Source organism: Equus przewalskii, chromosome 27 (genome assembly GCF_037783145.1).
Source record: "Equus przewalskii isolate Varuska chromosome 27, EquPr2, whole genome shotgun sequence".
Lineage (NCBI taxonomy): Eukaryota > Metazoa > Chordata > Mammalia > Perissodactyla > Equidae > Equus > Equus przewalskii.
The window spans coordinates 38,395,293-38,418,583 of NC_091857.1; the positions used below are offsets into that span (position 1 = coordinate 38,395,293).

A 23,291-nucleotide genomic window follows, 5' to 3' on the forward strand; every position below is an offset into this window, starting at 1 on the left:
CGTAATTGTGCAGTGGGCAAAACAAACCTGGTTGGATAACAATGGTACCTGGAGATAGGGTTTGGGGAGGTAATTAGGTCATGAGGGTGGAGCTCTCATGATGGGATTAGTGCCCTTATAAGAAGAGACACGCGAGAGCTTGCTTTCCTCCCCCCTGCCCGCCGTATGAGGACGTACAAGAAGACGGCCATCTGCAAACCAGGAAGCAGGCCCTCATCGGGAACCACAGGGGCCAGCATCTTGATCCTGGACTTTCCAGCCTCCAGTACTATGAGAAATAAATGTTTGTTGTCTAAGGCACCTAGTCTGCGGTATCCTGTTATAGCAGCTGGAACAAACTAAGATGATAGTATAGGTCCTGTTGTGGTGATCCAGGTGCACCAAGGCATGGCCAAAAGGAACAGAGATGGTTGAGAGAAGCCAATGAACTAGAATGGATGTGAGAGTGAGGGAATCAGAAAACCAAGGGCAACCTATGCGGTGGATGGGTGGATGAATGGGTGGGTGGATGGACACATGGATGGATGGACAGATGGACGAAAGGACAGACAGGCGGATAGATGGACTGATGGATGCATGAATGGATGCACGCATGGATGTACAGACAAATGGATGCATGGACAAACCAATGGACAGATGGATGGACGGATAGTTGGATGGGTGGATGAAGGAATGATGCTCGTGGCCCTGGTTCTAGCAACCACATTAATTCTTTGTGATGGAGTCTTGTATTTCAGTTCAGCTTCCATGCACAGATCTTACCCCTGCCTTCTACCCCTTCTCCCAGGGTCTCCACAGGTGACACCCTATTTCCAGCTTCCAACTCTTCAGCAGTCATCCTCCCTGGACTGTGTCCTGCTGCTGCACCCTCTGGACGCCATACCACCCGCTGGACTGGCTTCTGTCTTGTCACTTATCTGGCTCAACTCTGAGTCTCTGCTCTTCCTAAGGGAAGTTCTGGTTTGCTGGTCCAGCTCTTCCTCAGGTGGGGGATGCTCTGTTGCCAAGAGAGATGCTGTTCTAACAGGTGAATTCATCCAAATCCTGGCACTCAGCATACAGCCCCTCCCAGCCAAGAAGACCCATGGTCCTGTCACATAGCTCACTTCTCAGCCACATCTTGTTGCTCTCTCTGCTGTGACAGCTGCTGTTGAGGCCATCTGGTCCCCTGGCTTCCTGACTCTGGCTCTCTTCCTCCAGATGTCACTGCCCAGGCTCCTCTGAGGGGTCCTGCGGCTGCCCCCCAAACACTGCTGTCCCTTGGGGCTCCGACCCTTGATCTGCTCTCTCAATATTTGGGGTCCTTAACCAACAGACAACATCCAGGACCTTCGAGGTCCTCTTGAATTTTGAGGCTAAAGACTTCTTTGGGAATCTGACAAAATTATGGACTATTTGTCCCCAGGAAAACACATATATACTAAAATCTTGTATACATGTTCCAGGGTTCCATATGCATTTATATACATTAACTCGATACATATTAATGAGTCCCAATATGCGACGCGACCTGGGCTCTCCCCTGAACTTCAGGTGCACATGTACCCATGATGTCCAGTGCAGCAGCCATTAGCCTCACATGGCTGCTTAAGTTTAAATTTAAATTAATTAAAATTACATAAAATGTAAAATTCAGTACCTTAATCACACTAGCCACATTTCAAGTGCTCAACAGCCATGTGTGGCCAGTGGCTATTGTATTGAATAGCACGGACATAGAGCATTTCCACCATCACAGAACGTTCTATCAGATAGTCTACTGATACGTACAAATGTTTGCTGGTCATTTCTACTTGAATGTCTGACGGGCAATTCACACCCACGCTGCGTTAGTCAGCAGTGCTGCCCTGATGCTGAGAAACAACTCTAAGGTGTCAGTGGCTTACAGAAATAAATATATTCCCGGCTCCCTCGCCTGCAGGGCATCTGGGGAGACTGATTCAGGCTGCAGGTCTGGTCAGGCCGGCTCCACGTGCTTCTCATTCAGGCCCCGGACTGCAGGGGAGCAGACACTTGGAACTTGCTCTTTCCCCAAACCGAGGAGCACTTAGAGCTTCCGTGAGATGTGGCTTACATTAGGTCTGCTCACATTCGGTGGGCCAAAGTGGGGCCAAGCCCCAAAACCGTGGGTGGGTCATAACATGTGCCCCGCCTGTGGTGACCCAAGGGCAGGCAGCAAGGGAAGGAAAAGCTATGGACAAACCTCCCACGGAGGCCAGGACTACTCCCGGATCCATTCCTCCTCAACCATTCTCTGCCTTAGTAGGTGCCCACTCTCCCCTTGGCCACTCAAAGAGCATCTAGAAGCACAGGCCAGGAGCTTGCCAATCCACCACCACCCAGCCGGAACACACAGAGGCAGGGATGGTGAGAACTCGCTCGGGGAACAGAGCACTGCACACTACGGAGCTCCTGGTGTCACTGGGGGCAGGGTGGGCTCACAGTGCAGATGCAGCAGCCCCGGTGGGTCCTCCCCAGACCAGAGCAGGAGTGCTCTCCCAGTGACATGATGAATGACCCAATTTCCTTTTAAAACCCCTTTTAAACAACAGAAATGTAGTCTCGTGCAGTGCTGGAGGCTGGAAGTCTGTCGGCAGGGCTGGTTCCTCCTGAGGCCTCTCTCATTGGCTTGTCGATGGTGTAGACGGTATCTTCTCCCTGTGATCTCTCATGGCTGCCCCTCTGTGTGCGTCTGTGTTCTAATCACTTCTCTTAAGCAAACTAGTCGGATTGGTTTCGCTCCCACCCTAACAGCCTGCTTTTAACTTAATCAGCTCTGTAAAGATCCCATCTCCAAACACAGTCATATTCTGATGTCCTGGGGGTCAGGGCTTCATGATATGAACGTGGGTGGGGGGGGGGGACACACAGTTTAGCCCATCACAGTATCTGTGGTCAGTTTCTGTAACTTGTGGCCCAGGACTCTGACCACTACACTTGCCACCCCCGCCGCAGTTCAGGCCCCATCATTTCTCACTGTCTCACTGGTCTCTTGTTCCCTTCCAATCCAGGCAGGACTCTAATGATGTCCCCTCAAGATTCTCAGCCCCTGGTTGTTCAAACTCTAGACTAAGGGCTGCCATCAAGACACCGCAGATGTAATGAACAAGACCTTCACACAGGGAGAGCATCCTGGGTCCTCCAGGGGGGCCCAGCCTAGTAATCGGAGCCCTTAAACAGAAAGATTTCTCTGGCTAGAGGCAGAGGCAGAGAGATGAGGCAGAGAGGCTCACAGCGTGAGAAGGACTCAACCCTCCCTTCCTGAAGGGAGCCATGAGCCAGGGAATGCAGGCGGCCACCAGAAGATGACCGACAGCCAGCAGGTAACAGGGAACTCAGCCCTCCAACCATGTAGAACTGAATTCTACCAACAACCTGAGTGAGCCTGAAAACAGTTCTTCCCTAGAGCCCCTGAGAGCCTGAGCCCAGGCTGGCCAACCCCGTGATGCAGCCTTGCGGGACCCAGAGTAGAGAAACTAAGTGAGGCTCCTAGGCTTCTGAACTACGGAACCGTGAGATTATAAAGCTCTGTTGTTTAAGCCACTTAGTTTGTGGTTACTCGTTACAGCAACAACAGGAAACTAATATATCATCCTCTATACAGCACTGAGTGATCTTTCTGAAGTACAGATACGATCATAGCCCCCTCTGTTTAAAATCCTCATTGGGGGGCCGGCCAGGTGGCACAGCGGTTAAGTTTGCACATTCCACTCTGGCGGCGCAGGGTTTGCCAGTTTAGATCCCGGTTGCGGACATGGCACCACTTGGCAAGCCACGCTGTAGCAGGCGTCCCACCTATAAAGTAGAGGAAGATGGGCACGGATGTGAGCTCAGGGCCAGTCTTCCTCGGCAAAAAGAGGAGGATTGGTGGCAGATGTTAGTTCAGGGCTAATCCTCCTCAAAAAAAAGAAACATAAAATAAAATAAAATAAAATAAAATAAAATCTTCAGTGGACACCCACCACCTAAACAGTGGTTCTCAAATTGTGTCCAAAGGAAACCCAGGGCTCCTCACAGTGGCTTTAGGCATACACAAGCATCTGATTATCATTTCTTCTTATGTGCAATCCATTCTCAAATGGGTTCTATACCAAGTTTTAACACACTAGAGTCCACCAAAATATTAAGCATTTCTGCCAGGACAACTCATTTTTGTGCAGTCCTCATCCAAGAATAAAACTTCTGTTGCTTCATCTGTCTAACTATGAAAGACTTGAGACTGCAAAAGAGGGAGGCGGTGCATTTGTCCCAAATACAAAAAGATGCATACAGGGGGCTACTTGTAGCAGGACTGCTAGTTAAAGCCAGAGACTGGAAACAACCCACATGTCCACCAACAGGGGACTGACTAGTTGAATAAACCATTCAACATCCACACAGTGGAGCTCCCGCAGCTACAAAAGCAGTGAGGACCACCCGCCCCTGGAGCACGTCCTCCCATGGAGCGATCTCCAGGATGGACTGTTGTTACATGGAAAAAGGCAAGGTGCAGAAAGGAGTGGAGAGAAAGCAGGGACCGCAAACGTATATACATATCTTCTTACACACAAAAAAAAAAACCCAGAATAAACTAGAAAACTTGGAAATGGCTAGCCCTGGGGGAAAGACCTAGCATCCCCTTTAGATCTGTAACCTCGTGCTCAGCTCCCATCCAGGCCCCTCTTCCCTCAGCGTTCCCCCGGTGTCCCATCTTTTCCGGGGTCTTTAGGATTTCAGGGTGCTACTGATCCCCATCCCATACCCTGCAGCCCCCCGCCCCAGCGCAGCCCCTCGCCCATCGCGGGGCACGGCCCCAAGAGACGTGCGGAGTGGCTTCCTGGGCGATTGGAGCCTTTCCGAGCCCCGCTGGGCTTCCCCGGGTCCGGGCCGCAACGCGGCGCTGCTCCGAGAGGGAGTGCGTGGGGGGCGGCCAGGGGCGCCCCGACTTCCTTCCTGGCCCGCGGGCGGTGGAGGAGGGACTCCCTGGAGGAAGGGTTCGACCGGCGGAGGGGTCGCCCAGGGAGAGTGCGGGGAGGGCGAGGCGCGTGCTTTTCCCGGAGCTCCGCGAACCCGCCCACGAGGGATCCAGGGCCAAGTAGGGGACGCAGGCCTCGGACCCCGCCCGCTGGGCGAAGAGCGCGGGCGCGAGGCCGGGGGCGCGCCGCCAGGGGGCGCCGGCGGGCGGCGCGCGGGCTCCCGTGCCGAGGGGGCGGTGCCTCGCGCACGCGCGCCAAGTTCCGCCCACGCGCCGGCAGCGTCTCGTCTGATTGGGCAGCGCCGCCACGCCGTCGGGGCGGGGCGAGCGTCGTCGCGTCCGGGTGACGTCTGCTGCGGGCGTCGGGCAGGGTCGGCGGCGTCGGCAGCGGTGTCGGCGGCGGCGGCCGGTGGGAAATGGCGGAGTACTTGGCCTCCATCTTCGGTACCGAGAAAGACAAGTGAGTGAGAGCCGCCCGCCGGGGCTCTGGGCCGGGGAGGCGGCGGGCGCGGCGGCGGCGGGGCCCGGGCGGCGGCGGCAGGCCCGGGCGGGCCGGGCGGGGGGAGGGGCGCGGCGGCCCTTCCGGCCTCGGGAGCCGCGCCGTCGCCTCGTGGGCGCTGGGCGGGCGGGCGCTGGGCGCAGGGCGGGCGCGGGCTTCCGCTGGGGCGGGCGGCGGCCTCTCCCGCCCGGGGCTCCTCGGCCGCCCCCGCCGTCCCGTCCGTGGGCCGCCCGGGCCCCGCGCCCTGCTTTCTGGGGCCGTCTCGAGTTGTCCCGAAGTTGTCAATGTTCCCGATGCCCCCAACTTCCAGCTTTTAATGTCGCGCCTGGCAGCTGTAGTACAAACCTCGCCAGTGTCGATCACTTAGCTTCCTCATTGTCGGGGTTTTGCCCCATTGACAAGCCTCTTGCGTGTGTAAGCGGTGATCGGGCCGGTCATAAGGACATTTGATGGGAAAAAGTGTTAGGGAGACGCCTGGGTTAACCAACCGTGAAAGGCGTGATCAGCTTTTAAGATACTTGAAGACGCAATTCCAACATAAGGGAAAAGGTGTTAGGTGGTCCCCCCCCCTTTTTTTTAAGGTTGCATGCCTTCCCTTATCAATTGTTAAAAGTAAAAAATTTAATTTTGGTCTTGCCATCTTGGCACGTATTAATTTCCAGTGCCTTGACTGAAGTTTAGACTAAACGGCATGTCTTCAGACATTTTGGGAAGATAATTCTTGTTTTGAAAACCTGAAGACTAAAGGTCTGGCTTAATCTCCTCTTTGAGTGAGTAGTTACCATCTTGTGATTCTGCCGGGCTGTGCAAGGTTTATGTGAACATACGTCTTTAATGATAAAATCTCAGAAGTGGTAAAAGATAGTTTTAATACCACTCTTTCAAACAGTTTAAATTGTTTCTGTTCTCCAGGATGGAGTCTGTCTTGTAAAATGTCTACTTTTACACACAGTAGAGTCTCCTGTGTTCTTGGGATGAGGGGGTTATATTTTTTCCTAGCAAAAATCACAAGAAAAGCATCAGTCATAGTTGCTCCAGAATCATATTGGGTGTCAACCCTAGGCCGGTCTCTGTGGACTCAAAGATGGATGGAGTGTGGATCTTGTTTTCAAGGAACTCAGGGAGGGAGGGCCTGCATGTCGTGTAAAGGATAATTATAGTAAGATGTATTAAAACCCTGTGAATGCTGTGGAAGAGGTATGGACCCTGAATGCAGAGGAGGCAGCTCGGGGAACTTGCCTTTCACCGTGATCTTCACTGAACCGGTCGGCTCTGCTGGGAAAAGAGGCTCCTCTGAGGCAGGCTGGAGAGCAGGCAGCGTTTCCCTCTGCAGCTTGTGTCAGCATGGCCGCGGCCCCAGCCCCAGCCCCGCCCCAGCCCCAGCCCCAGCCCCAGCCCCGTGCAGGGCTTTTTTCTTGTTCCTATAAAATACTGTATCAGGTGGTGTCTGCGCTGTTACCCTACAAAACTCTTACTTCAGAGGTTTATTCCGGTAGCATTTTTTATATTCCTGCTAGAAATAACCACATTTCAGCTGTTAGAAGTGTATGGTGAAAGTCATGGCTGTAGTTCAGGAAACTTGATTATTTAATCGAGGACACTCGTATTCTCATTTCAGGGAGATTTGGTTTTAGTTTCTGAGAAACAAAATCACCTCCTAAAAAATGAAGATAACGATTTCTGCTAACTTGTTCTTTTTTATAATTTAAGCTGAAAGTAAAACATAGGTGTCTCTACAATTAAAAACATTGTCAGTTATGCATTTGAAGTTATGCACAGTTTTCTAATCCAAGTGCAGATTAGCTAACATCATCTCTGTGATAGTAAATCACACATCTTCTTTTACTTTTCTTTTCATTTCAGTAGTTAAATAAGCGGATCACTAAAGTTTATTGCTAGAAAAATTTTGACTAATATACTAAACTCTAAATAATTCCTTGGGCATCATGACGTGGAAGCCACCTCGGGAAGCACAGGAACGAGGGTTGCTTCAGCTCTGTGGAGCAGTTGAGTATTAGTTGTTCATGCAGGCATTCTGCCCATTCTGAGATTTTTTAAAATAAGTTCTTCATTTTTAGGTGAGTCCCTGAAGATGTAATGTTGTATACTCAAGTTAGATAATCTAGATTAAGATCTGTAAGTTTGTAAATATATATACTAATCATTTTCCTCCCTTGACAAGTTCAGATTTTTCCATCTTTATTGCTCCTTAATAATAAATCAGTGGCCAATCCATCTTCATGGTCCATCAAATTTCATTGAGGCCCTTTGATCTTAACTCTGGATTGGCTATCTAAACATATGGCACTTGCTAAAAAATTGAATCTGCAAGGTAACCTTCCCACCTCTGCTAGTCTCAGTGTGAATGGGGCCCATCTAGTAAGATTTCATAGTTCATCGCAGATCTCTTGAGCCACCTGGCACTGCTGCCACACTTGCCAGATCGTCCAGGTGTTTGAACAGCATTAAGGGAGAGCTTTGCGGTAGGGACAGACGGTGGCCTTGTGTGGTTCCTCCAGTCAGGTTGAGCTCCCCCAGTAGTTGCTTTTTACTGTATTGAAACCAGGAGAATTATTTATTTCAGACGTGTTTTTGGAAATTTCCTGTTGGTCTGGTATCATGGATGAGAGAACCTGGACTTTGTGTTCTGTTTGATGTAGGTCATGATTGCACTTAATGGGCACTGTGTATGAAGCGCACACACACAGAGGGGTAGGGTGACTTGCCCAAGCCCAGGCAGCTGGGAGCAGAGGCAGGATCTTGACCCTCACTACACTATCTCTCAAGAGAGAATTTCGTCATGGAGGACTAGAGAACAGGTGCATTTCAAGTTAAATTTAGTTTTAAATTAACATCCTGTTTAAGAAAAAACAATAGAGCAGAGAAAGTTCAGAGCGGAGGGAATTTGACTGAGGAGGAATCAAGTTAGAATCAGAGTGTCTTTATTGAAAAAGTAGTGTGTGTGTGGAAGGGCAAATTCAAGCTAAGGACAGTCCTCCCCCAGCATCCACGGGCATTGGTTCCAGAACCCCCGCGGATACCAAAATCCACGGATGCTCAAGTCCCTGGTATAAAATGGTGTAGTGTTTGCATGTAACCTACACACATCCTCCCGTGTACTTTAAATCATCTCTAGATTACTTGTAATACCTAATACGCTGTAAATGTGGTGGAAGTAGTGGTTATACTGTATTGTTTAGGGAATAACGAGAGGAAGAAAAGTCTGTGCAAGTTCGGTACAGATGCAGCTGTCCTAGGTCTTTCCATCCAGCGTTGGTTGACTCTGCAGATGCTGAACCCGCAGGTACAGACCGACTGTAGTCCTAAAATATAGGCAGGAAGGAGAAGGTACCTGCTACCAACAAAAAATGATGTGCGTATGTTTTTGTAAAGTAAAAGAAAAGTGGTTTGATAGCATATATCACGTTGATGACGTATTTCCATCTCTTTGATGTCTTCCCAGAAAAATAATCGGCTCTTATTTCCCTTTGCAGAGTCAACTGTTCCTTCTATTTCAAAATTGGAGCATGTCGTCATGGAGACAGATGCTCTCGGTTGCACAATAAACCGACCTTTAGCCAGGTTTGTTTGTTTTTTCCTTTTTCCCTGTTTTCATGTAAATTAGCAGAACTTCGTGTACTTTGCGCAGGTAGTTAATAATTTCCATGTATCCAGCAGGTTGTTTTTCCTCCAGTTGCTTTATTTTCCATTTGTGTTCATGAGTGTGTTCTGTTGTTTAAGTGAGAGTGAGGCAGGTGAACCAGCCCCCGTGGAAGGTCTGTGAGCACCGTTCCGTGTTCTTGCCATTAGAGAAACTTGAAAGATAAGTTTTTAATGTTTGCACGTTGGCTGGGACCACTCTCCGTGCCTTGCCGCCCTGCCTGCGCCCTGATAGACGTGGTCCAGAGGGCAGCCCCGCCAGCACCGACTTGGCCTCTTTTCCAGGCCCCGGTAGCTGCAGGTGGGCTTTCTGCTGTCTCCCTCTCCGGGCAGCAGAGGAGGCTGAGCGAGCGGCCTGCGGGAGACGCGGGCGTGCTTGTCACAGACCCACGCATGTGCCCTGCACTCAGGGCTTCTCAGTCCTCCCGGGTGTCCTCTCTTTTGGACCCCTAGTTGAGGAAACAGCAGTTTGCTTTAAAAGAAACATTAAAAATGAAACTCAGCATTAGAAGTTGGGCGTTTCCCGTCGGGGCTTTCTGGCTGGTCTGCTCAGTCAACTGAGAAATGCCGTTGTCTTGGGCTTAGGCCTGCTGTGAGTTCAGATCAATCAGAAGTTAGAATTTTTGATAGTTTGTTTTTGGTTAAGTGAAGAAAAGGCAAAGGTTTGCACCCTACAAGTGATCGCTGGTGAATTAAAGGGAGAAAGCACCTATCGCAGGAACGGAAAACTTCCGTCTGTGTTGAACTGAACACTTGGAATTGGAAAAATCTGTGCTTCAGTCTTTGCACACTGAGGGCTGCTGAGCTCCTTCTCATGCCCGTGGTCCTAGCGCGCAGCCTCTGACCACTGGGTACCTGTTACCTGTGACCCTGCACGCTGCAGCCTCTGCCTTTGAGCTCGTGTCTTTCTGTTCACATGTAACAGAATAGACATTTATGTTTTCCTGTAAGTATTTAAGAAAATCAGCCAATTGATGTAAGAAAGAGACATTGGTAGTATTTTCTAATTTAAGCCCATAGAAAACTCTACAATTTAATGTGTTTTTAGAAGGGGGGTGATGGCTTTCCTCTCCCCGTTATTCCTGATTACCAAGTGGTTACTATAACAAGAATGTATCTTCTAGTAGCTTTAGACGTGTCTCTTTTTTGAATTTTACAATATTGGAGGACTTGCTTTAAATTTTCTGTTTTTTTGTAGATCTTTTTTAGTGCTCTGATTTATGAATTAAATCTCCCCAACTAAGCTAGTGGCCATAGATTGGGTGGTAACTATGCATCTTCAGTGTCCACTGAGTTCTTTGATTTGGGGCTAACTTATAGAGGTACCAAGTGTTGGGCTGAGAGAGAGAAAGCTCCCCTATTATGAAAGTTTTCTGTAAGTCACCCACAGACACTTGGTTTATTTTCTTTCTGAATCACTGATTACCTAGACTGTTAATCTGAAGTTAATTTGGGCACTATGGATCAAAATGAGGCAATGACTCCATTGAAGTGTGGTGGGGTCGGTTGTGTTAACTTGAGCATCTTGTTTTGATTTGCTTGGTTGGTTTTAGGTAATCTTGGCCACCCCTGATTTTAATGGACCTGCATTGCCCCCTTTAAGTGAAGTTTCTTTCATGAAACAGCCACTTCCCTGAGTGTGACCTAAAATCACTTTTCCTGTTGAATAATTGGGCTCAGTATAGCTTTCCATCAAAGTTGTCACACTCTGGTGCTTCCAGTTGGAAACTGAGTCCATCGGCTTTGGGAACATCTGAGGCCCCAGATTGGTTGACTCGGGGCAGTTCCAGATGGCTTGGGGAAGGTGCCAGGCCCTGAGTGGAGGGTCTGCGTGTCGCATGTGGTCTGGCTGTCGGATGTTCCCCCAAAGTGGGTTTCTAGCAGCAGACCTCGGACTGGGGAGTTCTCACAGAACCACCCCCCTTTAAATGGAGTGCAAGTGGAACTGGCTGGTTTTGTAAAGCCACTTACAAAACTGCTTTGGACACATGTTGAGACTGAACATTTATTTTTCTAAATCATGTGGTTTGTTGGTTCAGCTTGTGAATCTCTAGTGTATTCAGTGTGGGTTTCTTTTTAAGCTTCGTACAGTGATGTGGACATTAAGATTCATGTAATATATTAGCCTACTAACTTAAACATGGTTTGTTTTTTCAGACAACTTGATTTTAAGAAGAACGGTACAATGTAAGGTTTCAAGTCTGCCTGATCCAGTTTAAAGCACAAGGGCTAAAAGGATTTTTTCCCTTAAAAGAAGGATCGGAAAAGAGCAAATGTTTTAAGCTATTGTATTATGTAAACAGAGATCCCACCAAGAAAATGTAAATATGATAGGTGTCCATGAGAGTTAGGAAACCCATGTGGTGTGCCTGTTTCCTACAAGACCAGAGAGCTTGATGGGCTGCATACAGTAGAGTTACGCATTTGGTTTTAAAAAAGTAATTTTGTATGGGGAATATGATTATATGTGAATTTTCCGACATCTTGGTGTCTGCTAGCTTGAAGTATAAGAAAATGTTAGCATTCTATTATTTATCTTACATTAAAACACTTTAATAACGTGGGACTACTCTAAGTAACAATTACAGTTTCTTCTTGGTTGCTGGCTGACTTGACCGAAGTCACTGCTCCAACTCTGTTTTCATAATATGATGGTTTGGGTATTCTCTTCAGAAGACACGTGTCTGACTTGCGGGAAACAAACAAGCAAACAAGCGTTTAGCCATTTGCAAACAAGTTGTCTCTTTGCAATTGTCTAATATATGCACAGCAGCCAGTAGAATTCCCCTTTTTATTTTTTTTTCCCCGCAGACCATCTTGATTCAAAACATCTATCGTAATCCCCAAAACAGTGCACAGACGGCTGACGGCTCACACTGTAAGTCCCACAGTTGGAGAAATTTTTTTAAAACAATGGTGTTAAAGAGCCCACTCTTAATTGAGACAAACAATGTTGGCTTCTGAGCTGCTGACATAGAGCTGTTGCAAACAGGACAAGGTGCTGGAAGTCCTTGGTGCCTACAGCAAGAACTCGATACTTGGCCACGTTCAGGAGGCTGTCCTAGGGAAGGTCACTGGCGGGCCTCTTCCCTTGATTGACACTTGTTAATGAGAGGGGTCCGTCATGTGACATTTGAACAGTATCAGCCCATCATTGGTCTTCACAGTGACTGAACCCCTGGCATTTATTAAGTTCTTTCTGTAAAATTAAAAATCTTAGGAATATTTAGGAAGCAATAAGGTAAGTTGCCCAATAAGTGTGGGTTTTATTTCACCATTATAATTTTTCCTCTAGGAAGTGGAGATTTCATGATATGTAATTATTGTATTTCTCTAATACAGTAATTTTGCCATCCGTTTATACAGGCACTTTTCTCTCTCAGTTGTTGATTAAAAGTTTTCTGTAGCATCCAAGAATACTGCAGTGGTAGCCTGCCGAGTTATTTGCACTTTTAATTGGATTGGAACTTTGAAGTGGAGAATTTTTCCATTCTGTGACCAGAAATACAATATTAGCATATCATGGGATCTCTGTCACATTGCAGTGTTAGGGTGCTCCAAGACAGCCATCAACTAAGAGAAAACATCTCTGCTTCAAAAGAAAATAACTTGCTCTTTTTTCAGCACTGAGTCTTGACTGAAGCGATCGCCACAGGAAACCGGTTAAGTGTTTAAATTTAATTTTCCGTAATATAAAGTTGTTGCGTTTTGTATTTCAGACCATTGCCCTCTTGAACATTTACCGTAACCCTCAAAACTCTTCCCAGTCTGCTGACGGTTTGCGCTGTAAGTTCATACAAGTTCCTTCCCTGGTCCCCTGGGCTTGCGTGTCAGAGCTCAGTGTCAGCTCCACCTGGTCTGCGCTGTAGTGTCAAGGACCGCCTTTCTCTAGAGGTGTCGAGAGCTTTTGTCCCATGGCCCTGTGGAAACCGCTGCTTGAGATGTGACTCCTGCCCCCCGATCTGAGGAGACAGTGACTGGAAAGGGCGCCCTTTGCACTAGCCCAGAGCTGCTCTCGCTTCGCTCCGCCCGCCGTCCCAGGGAGAGCGAGCTTGGGCGTGACTGTGCGGGTGCTCTCCCACTTCAGAGCAGCAGTATTGGGAACTCTCTCTCACTTTAAAACCAGTCATTCTGAAATTATTTTTCAGATTTTCTTTCTTATTAGACATTTTTCCCTTAAACTCTGTTTTGGAGATCATGCTTTCATTGTGAGAGCCTCGCTCTGAGGATGTTTCCCAAGTGAGGGTCCTCCGAGTTGCGTTGAGCCCCCAGTTTTCCTCGACACCAGCCCTGTGCCGACTCGGTTTTTAATCAGATGCTTTATGCAGGTCTCCAGCCTCAGGAGTTAGTGTACTGCATTTGGAAAATACGGGGTCCTTGGTGGGGAACTAGCTCTCAAGTGGGTGTTCAATAGATATTATGATTTCTTCCTCTATTGAGAAGTACCGGATTGAAGTTAGGAATATTGTATTTACTGAGGGCTAGTTTTTAGAGAACAGGATACATAGTAGTTTCATTGGAAAGTTCAAAAAACTGAAAGTTAAATTTTATAGCTACTGAGCTGTAGAATCAATTTAGTCATATGGATAAATTGAAATGAACATCCTGGACTCTTGCTAAAACCAAGAGGTCCAAACCCAAAGGTAGATGCTTCTTCCTCACCGACTGATGTTAAAGCTGTAAAAACTAAGAGAAGGCACTATCAGAAGTACCCCCGGATAGCCACAGACCTACCAATGCGCCCTTGACCGTGAGCCCTCAGTTTATAGGGTGAAATGGTCCGAGCGGGCGCCACCCACTGGAGCCAGCCCCAAACTGGGAGGCCTCCCGGTTCCGCACCTGCGAGTGCACTGGCGCTTGTCTCTGCGGGGGAGGGGCTGGGAAGTTTTTTCTCACAAGACACTAGATGTTTTTCGATGCTAATACTGACCTCATAGTAGGGAATTCATTTCTTTCCCTAAATCTGATGGTTTAAAATACCTAGGTTTTGTTTTGTTTTGTTTTTTAAGATCAATAGGTGGAGGGTAATGTTTATATATGGACTTAATAATGATATTTTTAACAGCCTGCCCTGGGGTAAAAATGAGTGAAAAGTGGGTGACTGAGGAACAACAATTAATAACTCTTTGCCCTCATTGTTTATTTGGGGACTGCGTATGCTTTATTGACAAAAGAATGTTGTATTAGTTTTCTTTGTGTCTTTATTTGCGATTCACAGTACTCTTGTTTTGTGTATGCTACAAAATAAAAGTTTAGCTGTGCAAAATATTCCAATTCTGGGGTCCAGATTGTACAAATTAAATGAAATTCTCATTCTACAATCTAGGAAGAAAATCAGTTTAAGTTGGTAAACCAGAAGTATTTGGCATCAGAGCCTTCCAATAAAATTTCAACCAGCTAGGTTCCTTAATTTCCTAAAATTACTGGCTGTTTTTTAACATACCCTTTCATCTGTAGAAAAATAAGCTTTCTATGCTTAGATTAAACTTAAATATGAGTCCCAATTTAAGAATGTTTCTGTAAGAAAACTGTGTATTTTTCAAGTTGTATTATTTAAAATATATTGAGTCATGTAGGTAATTTTTGTTTTTTTGTCAATCTCTGCCTTTCAAGTCATTTGGATTGACTCATAAGTTTTAAGCAGAGCATAGAAGATAAAATATGCCCACGATCAAGCATTTTCAAATATGAACTTTCCAGAAGCTATTAAAATACAAGATTCTATGGTACATGGTAATGATAGAAATATCATGATTTCAGCCAGTGTTTTAACCACCACCAAAACTTGATTCTCAATCCTGCTACGACCTGGAGCATGTGGATTTGTTTTTTCTCTTCTCATTTTTTCTGAGGTCGAGAAGGCAGTTAATTTTAAACCTTAAAACCTGCCCTTTGGAATGGGCTTCTCTTGGCGAGGTTTTCTCTTGTTCAGTACTTGGTTTCTGTTCAGGAAAGGGGATCGTTCCTGCAGCTTTTAAATTGGGACGGGCTGTCGAGAGGAGCAGTTGTGGCCTGATGCGTTCAGTGTTGAGTTCTAAAGCAAGCCACATTCCTGGAAATTCAAAAATAACTGAAATGCAGGGAGCCATCCGTGGGCCAGAAAGTGAACTAAATTATTCTCAGAATCAAAAGATTGAAGTTAGTTCTTATCCTTGAAGATAAAAAGGTTTTTGAGAGAGCCAGGAAATTTCTCAAAAGCACAGTCTGGGATATGCCACAGCCCAGATGCCCTTGGTGGGGTGTACAGAGGAGGCCACAGTCCAGGAATGTGGCTGTGGAAGGGGACACTTGAAGAGTAAGCTGGCCCACTTTGAAGCTGCCGCTGGGTGGGCTCCCGATCTAGTGTTTGGAGCATCAGTTTATTGACACACCAGCTTTGTGATTTCTCAGATTTAGGTTAAGAGAACTCTAGAATTCGAATGGTAAAATTTGGTAGAGAGAATGACAATGGGGATAGAATGTAAATTTGCAAAATCTACCCACACAGTGGACATGACTTCACTTAGTGCATGTGAATTATGAAGAAGAATGAACTTGATGAAATTAGTTTTGGAATATAAAATAAGAATGCTTTCCTGAACAAAGCATTGTAACTTTCCCTTTATTCAGAGGGCATTCAGAATACTGTAATTGAACTTGGTAATTCTACTGAGTCTTTATTGATGGTCATTTGGGTTTTAATCACATCAGAAAGAATTTCCTGGCATTCTGTGTGGCTGATAATCTGTAAAATAAACTAGTCAGGAACATAAGCTCTGAATCGCTTACCCTCCTTTCAGCTGTCATTTTAACCTAATAAAGGGGGGAAATCAGTGTGGTTACTTGGCCTCTATTTTAAATCTTAAAAGGAAGAAAATTCTCATTTAAAAATTTCTTGAGAGTTAACTTTTTCCTCACTCTTTCTGAAAATGTGGCCCTTTGATGCTGATTAAAATTTGTTGTGGTTTTAATATTTTAATAGCCAGAATTGAGACTGTCATAAGGGGCATTTAAAAATGTCACCACACTTCACAATTTTAACAACTGGCTGTGTAATGCAGTATCTGCAGTGCTCCACGAGAATGCAACTCTGTTGTGCTTTCTCTCTAGATAACCTCATGTGTGTTACTGTAGCAGTGTGAGTTTAAGCACGAGCTCTCTCAGGTCCCGTGCCCTGCTCTAACCAGCCAGATTTCTGTTGTCTGCAGGTGCTGTGAGCGACGTCGAGATGCAGGAACACTATGATGAGTTTTTCGAGGTGAGATCATTGACTATTTGAAACTGATAGACCTGTTCACTTTCTCTATCTGTTTGGGAGGAGTTCATTTTTCCTCATTAAAAACAATACTTACCCGTGAATTATGTTGAATTACTCTTTCATCTTTAATGTGTCATGAGCCTAACACCACTGTCCCTCCTCCAGGAGGTTTTTACAGAAATGGAGGAGAAGTACGGTGAAGTTGAGGAGATGAACGTCTGTGATAACCTTGGCGATCACCTCGTTGGAAATGTGTATGTCAAGGTAGGAGTCAGGAGTGAGGTGTAAGGGGTGCTTGCTGTGCTTTGTTAGCTGTTAACCTTGACGTTGGTACTATTCACGACTCTGCATGCACTGACTCGGCCCTTTCCTGGCTGGACGCCCGTAGGAGATAGAAGCTCGAGTAGAAGGACTGACGGGCCTCCGTGCTCATGGTTCTTCTGGTGTCACATATCTTAATCGCTGTTGGTTAGAGGCTGTTTGTACTGGGGAGAAGTTGCTTTATATGTTCTTGGTTTTGTTTTAATAAAACTTTCATTGCCTATGCCAGTCATTACATTTGCTCTTTTAACCAATCGAATTTGAAAACCAAGGCAACATAGTTGGCATAATCTTGGACCATCACAAAATTAAGTAAGCTAATTGTAAAGAAAGGATTGTCTGGTTTTTAAATTGCTGTACAACATTACTCTGCCTTTTTTATTTTACGTACATGAACATATAACATATTTGCATCAGTAATTGAAAACATTTGTTATTAAAGTGTGGTGGCAAGCATTCTTGATTTATCATTTCAGTTTCGCCGTGAAGAAGATGCGGAAAAGGCTGTGATTGACTTGAACAACCGCTGGTTTAACGGACAGCCGATCCATGCGGAGCTCTCTCCCGTGACCGACTTCAGAGAAGCCTGCTGCCGCCAGTATGAGATGGGGTAGGTGTGGGCAGCCTGGAGCTGCCTCGTTGTTGGGAAGCTAGTGTGCTGTGCACTGACGTAACGATGGTGGTTCTTTCCCTCAGAGAGTGCACACGAGGAGGCTTCTGCAACTTCATGCACCTGAAGCCCATCTCGAGGGAGCTGCGGCGGGAGCTGTACGGGCGCCGGCGCAAGAAGTGAGTGTTGCAGTGGGTCTGTCGTAGCTTTGAATTGCTGTTATTGTTTTCAAATGAAGTTTGGCCTGTTATTTCTGCTCTTTAAAAGGCACTGCTTAGAATGTAGTGCATATTTTAAAGCACACAAACCTACTCTTTGAAGTAGACTTTGTATGCATACCTCTCCCTCCTCCCCAAGTAGAGATCAACCTCAGTGACTAAGCAGGGGCCTGGTTCAGCAGGTGACCTGAAAATGCGGCTCGTGTGTGCGGCCTGTACGCTCCGGGTCGGGTGCTGTGCCTTCCTTTACATACTGCACGTTTCCCTTGGGGTTTCTTGTTTTTTTTTGGATTGGGGAGGTTTCCTTGGTTTGATTTTGGAGAGGGGTGGTGGCCTCGCCCCTGTGGACCACCGGCACAGTTGAGCACGGTCACCTCTGTCTGGTCCTGGTGTTTCCATGCAGGTATTGGGGAGAATAATGAGTCACTCTCCTGCTTAGTTTCAGCTCTGACCCCAGGGAGGTTCTCAGCCCTCTCCTGTTACACATAAATAAGGAAAGGCAGATGTTGCTCCTGATTCTGCTTTGTCAACAAAAAGAAGCATAAGGGAAAAGAATCCTGCTTCCTCCCCCTTCTCCCCCCACTCAGCCTGATGGACACCTCAGCCCATGAGCCTCTGAGCAGGGACTGGGCTGGGGAGGAAACTGACACTGGTGTCAGGTGAGGGTGAGGGATGGGTACGTCCAGTTCACCTTTTTCGTTATGATTTCCCCGGATCCTTTGTTGGCGCTACAGAATATGGAGGCTGTCGGACCTCTTCGGTTCTGAGATGCCCTTTTTGCCCTGACACTTGCACGTCTTAGCGTCTGGGTGTGCAGCTGTGAACTGGCGTTGGTGTGAATCGGTGCTGGTGTCGTCAGCTCAGTGAAAGGGAGTGTTTGAGTGTTGGGCACTGTGATTTGGGTGTGTGTTGGCCTGGGTGCCATGGTTTTGTTTCTTTTCCTTGCTTGCAGGCATAGATCGAGGTCCCGGTCTCGGGAGCGTCGCTCGCGGTCTCGGGACCGTGGTCGCGGTGGTGGCGGCGGCGGCGGTGGAGGCGGTGGGGGACGGGAGCGTGACCGGAGGCGGTCGAGAGATCGTGAAAGATCTGGGCGATTCTGAGCCATGCCGTTTTTACCGTATGTCTGCTAGAAAGTGTTGTAGTTGATTGACCAAACCAGTTCATAATGGGAATTTTTTTAAAAAACAACAAAAAAAAACAAAGATGGGTTTCTGAATAAAATTTGTAGTGACAACAGTATTCTTGGTGTAACTTATTTCTTGTGGAAAGTGGTTCTTTTAAATCTCTTCCTTTGCAGACCTGCACATCGTCAGTCCTTGAGGTGAAGGTTAGTATCCATCAGTCACTTGGAGGATGAACGACACTGTGTTTTAAAACCAGGATGTGAAATAAAACACCCAGCAGAGGGAAAATTCATATGGGGGAAGTCAAATCTGTTTCTCCTTGTCTGCGTATTAGCAGTGATCCCGCGTTCTCGCTGAGGCTGTGAGTAGCCTGGTGTGGGGAGCGTATTGAAGTCCCTTTCCTTACTAATGAGTAAATCATTGCTGAGACGTAACTGGACTGTGCCGGCATTGCTAGGACAGCTCATCTTTCTGAGAAAATGCAGTCAGTGGACCCCGTCTGTGTTACATTTTTCTTACATACCCATGAGATTTCTAGTTTTCCTTCCAGAGCTGCTGTGCGTTCCTGAAACGTGAGTGGGAGAGAAAGCAGGAGTGTGCTTTGTGTAGCGCGGGAGCCGCTCGTCGCGTTTCCATGTTCTGTCATAAGTGATGGCAGCATCACTGCTCAACTAGGTTACAGGAGACACAGAAGCCCTCTAATGCAGACCTGCCTTTCTGTAGAACTTCCCTGTTTGGTGTCGCGTTCCCTAAACTGTCTTCCTTGTCGTGACTCGGGGTGGTCTGCATGCTGGCAGTGTGACTCGTGACAGCTGTTGGCTTGTTCCAGGTTCATGCCTCCCCTCAGCTGGGAGTGAAGAGTTTTTCTTAGGAGAACTTCATACCTAAAGGCAAGCCAAAACCTGATCCCAGTGACCCTCTCAGGCCGTTACCAGGCGTCTGCGTGCTTCATTGTGACAGACCTGCAGACTCTGGGCGGCTGTGGTGCTGGGGTCCCAGGACGGGGTGTGCCGGCCTGTGAGCTCTGCTGGGCATGGAGAGGAGACCACCATGCTGCAGCTGCACAGCTGTTGAGGATTTGAAGGCAGTGCTACTGACTGGATCAGCTTATTTCATGGGAGTCAGTTCGGATGAGCTCCAGAGAGATTCTAGCGATGGAACATTAGTTTTATTCAGGTTTGGTGTCTGTCGAAATTATTTTTTTTACAATAGTGGGCAGGTGATTTGGGGTGAAGTAGTGTCAGTTTTAAGGTGATCTAGGACGTTTGTTTTAAATCATCTCATCCCCCCTCCCCCCAGAAAGTACCAATCCTTCCATTTTTCTACCTAAGTTTGGTTGCAGTCATGGAGATTATTGAGTCATTTCCACTGCATCTGAAGGAAGGAATGTGGTGACAATTTTATTTTGTGTTTTGTAACTTTGATTAGAATCACCTTTTTCTGTGCAAGTCTCTCTAAAACGTAAGTGAAAATGCCATCGAAAGTGTCTTTAAAGATCACCACTGAAGTCGGAAAGACGAGCTCACGGACTGGAGCAGGACCCTGCCTGCGCCTCCTTCCGTGCCAGGCGCAGGTCTGGACAGAAGAGTCCGGGGGGTTGGGCCCAAAGAGGCCCACCAGGTCGCCGCTGGTCCTGGGATGCGTGGCCTGCGGTCGGCAAAGAGCAGCCGCATAACCGGCCCTGCAGTCCGCCCACGGCAGAGGGAGTGCCGGCTTTCACACAGCCCTGGGTCGAAGGAGGTCTCTCTCAAGAGGGGAAGAAAGCCACTTGAAATGATTGTGATTTGTGATGAGTTCAGGTCCAGATATCACTGTAAAACGTTTCTTGTCCTGAATGTTACATCTGTCAAGACTGAAACCAAGTGGAGGACAGCTGCGGGAATGAACTCCGGATCAGGTGTCAGCACGTCCTGTCCAGCAGTCGTGTCAAGTAACTCAGCTCCTCCTTGCAGCAGGTTTTCTGCTTGCTGTTTTGACCCAGTAGGCATAACAGATGAGCTGACAGGCGCGTGTGTGTAGAGTAATTAGAAATCACTTTAAACATTTCCAGCATGGATGAATGGAGTTAGCAGTGCCCCACTAATTGGAGAAAGTTCTCTTCCTCTGAATGAACTAGTATTGAAGGAAGGATTAGTGATGTGGAAATTGCACTGTCTAAACTCAGTGGTTAATTGTCACTTCTCAATTCAAGATTCCTTATTTACCAAAAGCGGGTAAAACTGAAAATCATTTCTCAAAACAAAGAATTTTGATGCAAAGGACAGAAACAACAGCATTGCAAGTTTGCTTCTAGAGCCTTTGCAATGGGAAGTCAGACTAAGGCCTTGGTGCATTTGGATGTCACGTGGGGCTCAAGTGTGGCTGACCCTAATTAGATTTGGCTTTGTTTAGTCCAGGGTTCCCAGGCTTGTGGATTTCACAGACCATGTGAATTCTCCCAGAGAAACAAACCTGGTCGTCAACATAGAACTGTATCTTGCACTTTGCCAAGTGAGACTTTTTAAATTGTTCTCACCAAGTTTCACCATCATTTGCTGAAAGAGCATTTTATTTGTTTTTAATTTTTTATTTTATTTTTTGAGGAAGATTAGCTAACATCTGCCACCAGTCCTCTTTTTGCTGAGGAAGACTGGCCCTGAGCTAACATCCATGCCCATCTTCCTCTACTTTATATGTGGCACACCTGCCACAGCATGGCTTGCCAAGCGGTGCCATGTCTGCACCTGGGATCCAAACTGGTGAAGTCCTGGGCCACCGAAGCAGAATGTGCGAACTTAATCGCTGCACCACTGGGCTGGCCCCCATTTTCATTTTTTATTGCAGAAATTTTTAAACAAACAAAAGTGGAGACAATTGTAATGAAGCCTCAGATACTTGAACCTTGCATACTTCAGTTTGCATCCCTAACATATAAGGACTTTTCCACGCTACAATCTCAGAAAAGGACAACCCCTGATTAAGCTCAGCTCTGTGAACAACTCCCGTTTTCGTATTATTTTTGTATTTCTTTGGGTCCAAGGTTTGGCAGCCACAGGCTTGGCCAGCACGATCGGGGTTACGGCACATATGTCATGCCAAAAGTGAGCAAAGTGGAATAAATGCCTAGTTAGCACTTAGAATTTCCAGCTGGCATTCTAGGGCAAAACCAAGCAAGGGCTCCAGTTTTGAGAAATGGATGCTCAGTAGAACAGGCAGTTCAGACAGCTGTGGTGAGAGCTCGCTCAGGGCCACACCGGCAGCTTAGGATGCGGGCGGGGCCTGTCTGGGGCCTGGGGATGAGAACCTGAAGGCTTTGGAAGGCAAAACAGATTCCCTTCCTTGCCTATCCAAACTCAGGCAAGGGAGTCATAGGGGACATGGAACAAAGCAGGAAGAAAAGGGACCTCGTTAATCCCACTTAATCCAGGTAACCTTGGGAGAAACAGGAGGAAAGAGCTTTGGAAATATTAAGTAAATTGACCAGGCTGTCCCAGCGCTGGTCAGCGACAGCACGGAGAACTAATTTGAGCGATGACAATACAGGCCGTACTGGCTGTGTAATTAGAAGTGCCCAGAGGTATGAGGACGTCTGACTGTATCTGGCTCCAGCCTTGTTTCTCAGTCGGCTCTGGGCTCCGCCCCGCATGGGGTTTGTATCACCTCGGGTGAATAGCAAGTGGCTGCAGCCTCTCTGGGCCTTATGGGGCCTTAAATGCAGACGCAGGTGCAGGCCAGGCCTGAGGAAGGGCCCTCTTCCCCCAAAACAGCCAGCATCTTACGGCTCATTGACCCAAATCGGTGCTGCTTATTTTTCCAATCAGAGAGTGAACAGCTTCTAAATCCTCTACATGAAGTGAGTGTGATACTGAGAAAACCTCACAAAAGTGGGACACACAAAAAACTACGGGGGTGTCTGAGTTCTGGATATGGATGCAGAAACCCTCAGTGTGATGTTGGCAAACAATCTAGCAGCATATTAAAGTAAATTTGCCACAATTAAGTGGCGTTTATTCTAGGAATTTGAGGATGAATGATATCAAATACTTAATTTGTTCTGTTTGTTTTGGTAGGAGATTTCCAATCATGCTTATGTTGTATCTCTTAGCTGGCTCCATGTTTGTCATATTTTTAATGAGATGCGGATGCATACAGCAAAGTATTGAACGTGTAAGTCTGGATTAAGGAACAATGAGAAAGTGAACATCCTCGCATGAACCACCTGGGTCGAGAAGCAGCACACTGCCAGCACCAGATCAGCTGTCACGGCCTCAAACTCTTCCTCTCCCAGAGGGAACAGCTCTCAACATGTGCGTCATCGCGTTGATTTTATTATCTTACGATCTGCATAAGCTTCATTAAACATCACAGTTTTCCCTGTTTTTGAATTTTGTATAAATGGAATCTGCGTATTATCTGTCCTGCTCTTGCTTAGCTTGTTTGCAACAGTGAAAATGTTGGACATAGCTCACTTGAAACTTGCGGTGTATCAGTGTGGTAAGGAAGGAACAGAGTAGTTAATACACGGTGCTGTCACCGCTGACCAGCTGGAAGAACAGGAGGAGAACGGGGCGGGGGGCACTTCCGGGCAGAGGGAATGGTGGGGTAAATTCCCCGAGGCGAGAATGAGGTTAGCCTTGTGGATCAAAATAGGCTGGCACCAGGCTGTGCTGTGGAAACAACCCTGACCTA

At 47.1% G+C, this 23,291-nt stretch overlaps 1 protein-coding gene and 1 long non-coding RNA gene across 6 annotated transcripts; both read left to right on the plus strand.

Annotated features, from left to right (window-relative positions):
• Positions 1-5,222: 5,222 nt before the first annotated feature.
• On the plus strand, positions 5,223-18,738 carry U2AF1 (U2 small nuclear RNA auxiliary factor 1). Of its 5 annotated transcripts, XM_070597618.1 has the most exons (9): positions 5,267-5,414; positions 8,948-9,035; positions 11,925-11,991; positions 12,833-12,899; positions 16,301-16,350; positions 16,516-16,614; positions 17,148-17,281; positions 17,368-17,460; positions 18,452-18,738. In XM_070597618.1, exons 5-9 carry the CDS (start codon positions 16,321-16,323, stop codon positions 18,597-18,599), a joined length of 504 nt encoding a protein of 167 aa, XP_070453719.1. In that variant the 5' UTR covers positions 5,267-5,414; positions 8,948-9,035; positions 11,925-11,991; positions 12,833-12,899; positions 16,301-16,320; the 3' UTR covers positions 18,600-18,738. The 5 variants fall into 5 exon arrangements, with proteins under 5 accessions (XP_070453717.1, XP_070453718.1, XP_070453719.1 ...); XM_070597616.1 differs by lacking the exon at positions 11,925-11,991 and having other exon boundaries at positions 5,223-5,414; XM_070597617.1 differs by lacking the exon at positions 12,833-12,899 and having other exon boundaries at positions 5,249-5,414.
• Positions 18,739-19,630: 892 nt separating this feature from the next.
• LOC139079912 (uncharacterized) lies at positions 19,631-22,987 on the plus strand. Its single transcript, XR_011533941.1, has 2 exons — positions 19,631-19,799; positions 22,673-22,987. It is a non-coding gene; the product is annotated as an uncharacterized lncRNA (long non-coding RNA).
• Positions 22,988-23,291: the final 304 nt, after the last annotated feature.

What these genes read in the sequence shown, in the direction of transcription:
- U2AF1 (XM_070597616.1), top strand. Translation starts at nt 5,371, where the DNA reads ATGGCGGAGTACTTGGCCTCCATCTTCGGTACCGAGAAAGACAA. An exon ending in GTCTGCTGACGGTTTGCGCT is followed by an intron (nt 12,900 to 16,300) that starts GTAAGTTCATAC and finishes TGTTGTCTGCAG; the next exon opens with GTGCTGTGAGCGACGTCGAG. An exon ending in TTGGAAATGTGTATGTCAAG is followed by an intron (nt 16,615 to 17,147) that starts GTAGGAGTCAGG and finishes TTATCATTTCAG; the next exon opens with TTTCGCCGTGAAGAAGATGC.